This window comes from Sphaeramia orbicularis, chromosome 12, assembly GCF_902148855.1.
Source record: "Sphaeramia orbicularis chromosome 12, fSphaOr1.1, whole genome shotgun sequence".
NCBI lineage: Eukaryota > Metazoa > Chordata > Actinopteri > Kurtiformes > Apogonidae > Sphaeramia > Sphaeramia orbicularis.
Genome location: NC_043968.1, coordinates 71,954,902 through 71,963,808, shown reverse-complemented (window position 1 = coordinate 71,963,808; position 8,907 = coordinate 71,954,902). Strand labels below are relative to the sequence as shown.

Below are 8,907 nucleotides of genomic sequence, written 5' to 3'. Positions count from 1 at the left end.
TCATGGCAGAAAAATGACAATGAGATTATCTACAGTAAATATAAGTCAGCTCATAGTTGTACATTTGACATCAGTGCTCAGATACAAATACAGTGATTATTAAACCCAGATCAGGCCTGAGCAGCAAACTGAGGCTCTAGAGCAGGTCATAAAGGTTTGGATGGAACACCTGTGGGAGGTATCAGTAAACAAACCCACTGAAAAATGTAGGCTGCAGGTGTGAGAAGAGTCAGTCACATAACAGAAATAACAGGACAACACATAGAATGGTAACGTTCATTGTATATTCACAGAAGTGGCTTCAGGCAAAACATCATCATTCTCCCATCAAACTGGAGTTTTCACCAGTGGTCGACAAAAACAACCACTGACAGCAGAGTTCATTTCATAAATTAATGTTCTCAGGTCTGTAAAAACAGGTTAAAGCAAAACAAATGACTTATCTGAATTTTCCATTAAAGGACCATACTGACTTTTAGCATTAAATAATAATTTCTGTTTCATTTCTACCTACATGTTCAAATGGCAAAAAACTTCTAAGTTCAAGCCAACCTTGGATTGTTGTCAAATATTTTAGAGCATGTGTGAAATACTGAAATTGGATTCACACCTTCAGTGGTTCCTGTTCCTTATAGTACATCATAAAAAGAAAAAGCCTGTAACAACCTTATTTTATTTACGCTGCAGAGCTTCATAGTGTTACCATCACTGGATAAACCATAGATAATAACAGTTCAAGTGTCCTGTAATCCAAGTGCTGTGACAGTAAACAGGAACTGTACGTTGTCTGGACTCAGGCTGTAGAAAATCAACCACATAATGAGTTTGGTCAGCGTTGGGGTCTCTGCAGACGAGTAGAGGTTAAATATATGATAGACAGATGACTCCATCTAAAGCAGAATGAAACCACATCAGTTCATCTGAATTTATATTTAGTCTTTTGTTTTGGTTGCAGAAATAAGAGTTTTTAAACCTTTCAACATTTGTTCCCTGATTTCACATTTAACACTTAAATCCTGTGAAATATGAACAAAACCCAAATAAATACCGTGTAAATAGGAACTAAATAGGAACCGTCTGACCAAACCATCTAGAACCAGGACCAGTGTGAAGGCTGGTTCTCATCCAGATACCAGTGGAGTTCACCATCCACCGACTACACAACAATAAAACAGCTTCATCAGTACTTCTTGGTACTGGCTCTTTTGAGCTAAACAAGTTAAGTTGGACCTAGAAGAACCTCCAAGAAGAACGATGACCTGGGCAAAAGAGAACTTACACAGACAGCTTCATCAGTACTAATATGAGCCATGTCTTTACACTGGACTGGTTACCAGTGGCCAGACGAATGTCTCTGAAAGGTACATTTATCAGATACAACTAAATGAAACCAGTGACTGTGAGTAACAAAGTCAGGCGTAACCTAAACTTAAAACTCTTTAAGCAAAAAAGCAGCAAGTTTCAAATATGCAACAAAAGGAGTGTTCTACACTTCTACCCTCTAATGAATGAATAAGGCATCTTAATAATAAAAGGAAACAAGGCTCCAGAAACAGGGAGGGCTGTTTTAGTGTTCAGCAGAACTGGACCATGGCTTTGAAAACGTCAAAACTGTAAAAAGAAAAAAAACAAAAAAAACAAAACGGAAAAAGTCATTTGTTTTAAATTGAAAAGAATACATTTCTTCAATCAACTGTAATAATATTTGACACAGTCTTGGATCCAAATCCAGTTTGTGTTCAGTATCTTCTTTCACCTTCGATGCTGACACCGAGCCTCAGTAAAACACGTTCATTTATCAGTCAACGTGGTAAAACATCAGAGTGAATTCTTTTAAGATCCTGAAACACATTACAAACTAAGGACACCATTTAAAAAACACATTTATATGAAGTTCTCAGGCATCTGGAGCAGAAGTGACGTGTAACAAAGGGTTTTTATACATGACATTACACCGAGAGACAAACAGAAACAAAGAAACAACAGGTGCAAAGAGCCTTAAAAACTTTAGTCCAAATACAGTTAAAGCACAGGCAAAGAGACGGTGCTCTGTCCACCTGCTGTCCACGTGGATGACGGACAGTTCTGTCTGCGTTTCACCCAGTAACAAAGCCACGTAGACAGACTTTGTGGTGCTTTCAGGGGGTCTTCCCTCCTCCATGTCCACGACACATGCACTCAACGCTGACGCATCAATAGTATTGGAAATATTTATTGTAGTAACCTTTGGAAGTCCATCCTTTAGTAACAGACCGGTGGTCGGACTCTGATGTCCCTTAGAGTGGTTGCGCTGACCAGTGAAACTACAGAAAGGCAGAAAGCAGTCCCTGGCTGCCGATGGGGGGGTGGGGGGTGGGGGGGTTAAATGAATAACCATAATCAGTCCCGTGGGACATGAAACCTGCTGCTGGACATAAAATCTCCAACAGTTTTCTCTGGGCATGAAAGTCTGTGTTATACCATGGTGTTGTTCTCCCCCACTTTGTCCACATACTGAAAAGAAAGGACAAAAAAAACAGGTTCAGTGTCAAACCTGTGAGACTCACGACACAGAACGTGAACTAAAACGATGCACTGTACAAGCACTAATCTGAAGCATCCAGGAGGACATGCATGCAGTCAAAGGGAGACACAACAGGAGACAACGAACGCAAAGTAAACGCTAACACAATCCAAACGCTGGTCGGCCGTTCAGCTTATAGGACATATCTGATTTAGGCATTTGAAAATGACACTATGGAAAAAAGGAGACTTCCTATTAACATCCATCAATAAACAGAAATGTAAATCTCTTTAGAAAAAAGAGATAATATTATTATAACTATGGACGTCAGAGCTCATGCTACTGTTAACGTAACTTATTTTAGTTTACTCCTCTGTGACATCGATCTCCACTGTGGTTTATAACTCAGACTGGTCAAACTTTAACCTGAAGTAAATGGATGGATGAGTCAGAAATCCAACCTGCTGGTCAATACGACGTACTCCAAAAAATTTTAAATTTTCACATCCAATAACCCGTTTCCTCCAAAAATTATTTGTCTTTTTAGGTCAATTTCATCAAACTGCTTTGCTCTGTCTGGGGTTGGGCTGATTAACTCTTCAGTATCCGGATGAGCATATTATGCACACTTCATGTTATAAAAGGTCATACATACCATTTTTCACAATTTGTATTGGGTCAGAATTAAAAACTTGTTCATTTTTGCATGATTTTTAAAATTCTGACCCAGCCACTAAAATCAACACATTGTAAAAAATGGAAAATTACTACACTAACACCCTTCTCTGAAGTGAGTAAAAAAATGCACATTGACACATTTTAGCATTTAACATTTGACCTAGCATAAAAAAACACAACAATGCATATTAACCAATGCTGCTGTTAATCATTGACATATGCCAGATTGGAAAGATAAAACATAAGTAATCCAAGTTTTATGTAGTATGTTGTTTTTTGCATCAAAAACTATGATTTGTTTAGATTACAAACATGACATTTAAAGGGCTAAAAAAATATGACAGTTATTGAACGTTTGATATTTTTGTTTATGGCTAAAGTTGATGAAATCCAAAAAAATCTAAAAAAGTTAAAAAATAAACTGTATGAAAAACATTTTGACTTTACTGCAGTACTGCACAGATTACACGCTATTGGTGGTTAGGAAGGACTTCTATGGGCCAGATACCAGAGGGTTAACAGTGGATCTATGACCAGAATCACAAAGACTGATTATAATTGTTATTAAAATCAAGGTTCTGTGAGTAAATGAATGACTGAACCTCTGCACTGAGAAAAAAAGCAGTAATTTATCAAACAAGTTAAAGAAATAGCAAAGTCTTCAACTGTTTCCTCTTATGATACAGATTCAACTGCTTTAAAGGCAGAAACACTCCATATATTAAAGTTAATTACTCATTTTCTAATGGAACTACCTTGATGAACAGTCAAATAGTAAATATTGCCTTTCATTTCATCTAAATTCAGTTTTATTTATTTAGCACTAAATTACAGCAATTATCAGCTTAGGGCTCCTAACATAGTCTGATGTCAAAAAACAGGAAAATGGTAATATCCAACACACACCTCACAGGAGGAACAGGAGGAAAACGGTTACTGGACTGAAAGAGCAGGTGAGTAACATGATCCTCTGATGGACAAACTAAAGCTCAGTTCAAGATGAAATCAACAGCTTTCACTGTTACTGTTGTACAAGATAAAAAAGACAACATCCAAAAATGTTCACAGGATGTTTCGCTGCTGAGCAAATACATAAAATATATATAATACAGAAAATATAAATTTACAAATCACATTCCAATATGGATGAGCCCTTTTTATCATTTGACTTCCTGTGGTGTCTCCCTTTAAATAAAACAAATATAAAATTAAATTAGACTGAGCTTTCACACATAAATTGTGAATTCTATGGTAAGACGCTTATTTTCTTAGTATTGTTGAGCGTGTTCCATGTGTTAGCATGCAAGGGAAAATCGGCAGTGACTGACCACGACTGCTGATTGTCCTCAGAGCCTTACGAAGGCTGTATATATTAAAAAAACCAAGACAGAGAGACATTCACCTCAAAACAAAGTTTCACACACAACAGCATGGTAGGAACATGTTCATTCAAACTAAGTGTGCTGTATTCAGTCTAATGTGTGTTTTAGAGCTGAGGTTAAAGCCACTCTTACATTTGTCACGGAATGGCCACAAACTCCTTGGTTTTCTGTCCATTTCATACACCTCCTACCCTTCACTCTTTCACTGTCCTTCTAACTAACCCCAGCTATCAGGGATGTTATTGGTTGTTATTTGACGTTATGTGTCTGAGGTGTTGGATCAATGAACAGGAAGAACAGCCATGCTGCAGGTAACGTTAGCAGAGCTGCAGGGTGGATGCTGAGCTGGCTGATACTCACGGCGCTGATGAAAGGCAGGTTTAGGATGGAGCCGAGGACAGGTATTCGCCTGATGAAGCCGACCACGACGGGGAAGAAACCCCTGGATGTGTTTAAGAGAGAAGAAATAACAGAGAAATACAGCTGAGTCCTGTCATTTAGAACGCACAAAAATACTACTTCCTGTCACTATCATTTTTACTAACTTAGAGCAGTTTCTGGGATTTAAAGATAAATACAAATGTTACCTTTGATTTTAGCAGCTAGTAAATATAAGGTTTAAGATAAAACAAGACTTTATTTAGTCAAATCCGCTAGCATTTGCTAATGATCTGCCAATTCAGTCAGACTCAAGGAAAATTAATATATTTATTTTATGTGAATCTTCTGTGTCTGTCTTCTTTTAATTTTTCACCAGTAAAACTACAGATTTATTGTATTACATTGAGGAAAATTTTACTTCAAAATACTCGAGTAGATGATGAAGAAACTCCCTGATAATCTGTGGTTTTAAAATATTTGTAAAAGACATAACAAGGTGAAAATAGCATAAAAGACATCAGACATAACAAGACAAAAACAAGTCTATGGTTTCTGACTTTGGCATTGACTGTTTCTTTTGTGGATTTTGCTTATTTTCATGTAATGTTGTGAAAGTTACCATTGTATGAAGTTTATCAAAATGAGTTCATTCTGATTTCTTATTCAATTCAACCAAAACAGTTTACAAGAATTATTCCCAGTTTCAAAGTCTTTATATTCACAATATTAATAGGGAACCACAGAATAAACCCTAAAGAAAAAGAAAAGACATTATACAATGTTAAATTATATTACAATAAGGACAACTGTCTTTACATGCTCATTTCAACATTCAATATAATTTCAGTGACTAAAACCTGGAAGCCTGATAAGAATTGGCCAGTAGAGGGCAGCATTACACAGTTAACACTAGTGCATCTATTCAACTCAATCTACAGAGAAGAAGAAAACAGTACATCGTGCCTCCTTATTTCCTCCAGTTTGTGACTGAGACACTGAAAGCATCATGCTGTCTTTGGGGATGTGTTGATGGGAGGGGACAAAGGACACACACCTGTTTCCCAGGTAAAGGTACTTTCAGCACTTGGATCTGTGATGTAACACAGGCCTGAATCATAAAAACTACGGCAGGAACAGGACTTTCATGAAGTTGGATGTACATCACACCTGTCTGTATTAAAGTAAAAACATGTGTAACGTCCCTATGTATCTTATTGTCACATTATTCAATGCAGGGAAATGAATTTAAAGTTGATCATCATTAAAATTACAGAGATGATGTGCTCCTGCGTTCATCTCAGGTGGGAGGGTTTAAGATGAGGAGGAGACCGGAGGAGGCACAAACAGGGAAATAAGGGGAGTGTGGTTTGTTTTACCTCATGTTTGTGAAATGTTTCCCTGTTTGACCAAGAGTTTGTCATGTTCTTACAATAAACAATAGTTTAAAACCACACAGAACCATCTCATTTTTTGGACAAATAAGGACTTGACTTTAGTGTGTGTCATGAATGCTGACTGATGGGACATTTTGTGCCATATCACCCAACCCCAACACTCATGTACTACCACATATGTCTGTGATTTTTTTTTTTTACCTGAACAAGAGGAAGAAGCCATAGATCTCCAGCACGACTCCAATGATGGGCCAGCCAATCAGAACCACAAACACCCCTCCCAGGAAGAAACTGGTCGCCTTCATTTTGTGCTTTTGGAAGAAGAAACGGAACGTCCTCTCCAGCCCAATGACAAAGGCCAGACCAGCAACAAACAGAATCTGTGGTGAAAATGGAGCTGAATTACAACCTTGGTTCAATCGGTGCTTTTAAACCAGCCTTGTACAATGTGAAAATCTGTTTAACAGATCAAACACGTGTCTGGGTTTTAGATTCATCTGAATAGTTTAATGATTGGCTTGATCTCACATTAACCAGTGCATATAATAAGTAACATGGGATGATACATACATGTCAAAGATTTACTTGCAAATAGCTAGAAACTGTGTTTTTGCTACAGTTTATCCTCCAGAAGAACAATACTTAAAACCATGATATAGTTATTGAAATATCATCTTATACCGTAATAGTGGTAATTGTGAAATGCTTTTCTTTTGTCTTTGGGGTTTATTCTCTTTCCATTCTCACCTAAAACCCTTTAAACATCAAAGTGTTAACATTTGTTGTCATACTTTAACTTGTATATATTCTGCTTAGCAGATGTTTCATCTTTATAATAATTTTGAATGTTCTACCCAGAACTTATATCGTACTTCATTTTCTTTATTAATGGAGGCTTTCAAAATATTAAATCAAAAGAGACAAAATAAGTGGTAAAGAACAAAATCAAAGATAAGAGGTGTTTTTTTGTCTTGCTACATTTTTCATGGAAAATGTATGCTGAAATGACAATCATTTGGATATCAGAAACAAAACACTACTAAACACATTATTCATCATCAACCACATAAATGCTATGCACTAAATACATATTTAGAAAGAAAGCACTTCTAAAATATGTATTGTCATCTGCATCATTTGTTTACAGTAGTAGCAGTAGTAGTAGTTTTTTAAAGATATTTTTGAAGCATTTATATATTACATAAGGATACACTGACTGAGCTTTACTATAAATGCAAATAAAAGAGGTCAGACCAGTTTCAACACAATATATTTCAGAACTAATTATATTAATGTACCCACTCTAACCACTTTAATGCCAATAGTACCAGGTAATTAAATGACCTAAAAACGTTGGAGTTGTTAAGAAATACTGAATAAGTCTGTCATTTATTTTAACCTGCATCTACACAATAAATTTACCAGATTCAACTTACATGTTTATGACATATTCAATTAAAACAGCACAGGTGCTGGATTTAAGATGAGAGTACCAGAAAAAGCACAGGGCTGTGGAAAAGGCTGGTGAATCTCCATGTTTAAAAGCATTGCAGATTCCATCAGCATGAAAAGAAAGAAGCACTCACATTTCCAATGGCCAGGAGAGCTTTGTCAAAGAACAGGATCATCCCAAAGAACAGGAAGAACACGCCGAAGCCTGTCAACCCCATTCCAATCTCTGCCAACATAAATTTTCCATTATTACAGGAAATTGTCACTTTAATCTGGAAATATAACGTAGTTATTTTGACAGTTATTCAACGCTATGACTGTTTTTAGAGTCAGATTACTGAATACTTGACATAAGGAGGTTAGACGGTGTAATATTCACTGACAAAAATGTACATGTACACTCTGAGATTGAAGCACCCCAGCACTATGCTTAGACACGATATAAAGTGTATTAATGGATGTGATTATTTGCTACAACACAAAACCAACCAAACATAAATTCACAAGGAAATTACGCTATCACTACAGACGAAACCGACGAGTGAAGCCTGGAATTTCACTTGAGCTTTAACAGAAATGACCCAGGCTGTCACTGTCCATTACAAAACACTTTAGAAACGAACGATACGGAAATTAAAACCGCCATAACTCTGAGTACTGTCAGCCTGTACACATGGATAAGTTAGGCCTTGGTGTTAGCTGTTGGGATCGCAGTTTATGGTGATTCATGATAGAAAATCAAAGCTAACTTTCTTAGCTCTGTATGCTAACGGCTAGTTAGCTTCTCTGTACAGTTGATGCCGGTAGTACAGAAAACCCTAAAGCTGCTAAAACAAACGGATCTTACTTTGGGAATCTGTTAGAGAAATCATCTTCGCGTTGATTGAAAGAGTAAAAATAACAGAAGAAAAGAAAAAGAGATGATGGTGGCTACACAGCTGCTACACTAATAAGAATTTGGATGACAGCTGCCACTGCAGCAACAGCCACGTCTTCCGGAAACACACCTTCTCGCGATGACATTTTCCGGAACTGGACCGGGTCGCCTTCACAGAACCACGTTTATAACAGACAACACCCCTTAGCTTTATTGGTATCACGAATATTGCTTGCATTT

The 8,907-nt window shown here is 37.0% G+C and overlaps 1 protein-coding gene across 3 annotated transcripts; it reads right to left on the bottom strand.

Moving 5' to 3' along the window:
* Positions 1-270: 270 nt before the first annotated feature.
* On the bottom strand, positions 271-8,813 carry golt1ba (golgi transport 1Ba). 3 transcript variants are annotated; one of them, XM_030150417.1, is made up of 6 exons: positions 8,748-8,813; positions 8,638-8,716; positions 7,925-8,016; positions 6,540-6,718; positions 4,924-5,005; positions 271-2,493 (listed from the first exon to the last, which is right to left on the bottom strand). In XM_030150417.1, exons 1-6 carry the CDS (start codon positions 8,811-8,813, stop codon positions 2,455-2,457), a joined length of 537 nt encoding a protein of 178 aa, XP_030006277.1. In that variant the 3' UTR covers positions 271-2,454. The 3 variants fall into 3 exon arrangements, with proteins under 3 accessions (XP_030006277.1, XP_030006276.1, XP_030006275.1); XM_030150416.1 differs by adding an exon at positions 4,510-4,544 and having other exon boundaries at positions 8,638-8,785; XM_030150415.1 differs by having other exon boundaries at positions 8,638-8,785.
* Positions 8,814-8,907: the final 94 nt, after the last annotated feature.

Bases quoted from the DNA above. Each gene is read 5' to 3' on its own strand.
- golt1ba (XM_030150417.1), bottom strand. From the start codon at position 8,813: ATGTCATCGCGAGAAGGTGTGTTTCCGGAAGACGTGGCTGTTGCTGCA. The intron at 5,006-6,539 runs GTAAAAAAAAAA...AAACACATCCAG, and splicing joins GGCTTCTTCCTCTTGTTCAG to GGGTTTCTTCCCCGTCGTGG. The intron at 2,494-4,923 runs GTGAGTATCAGC...CTTTCTTTTCAG, and splicing joins ACCTGCCTTTCATCAGCGCC to TATGTGGACAAAGTGGGGGA.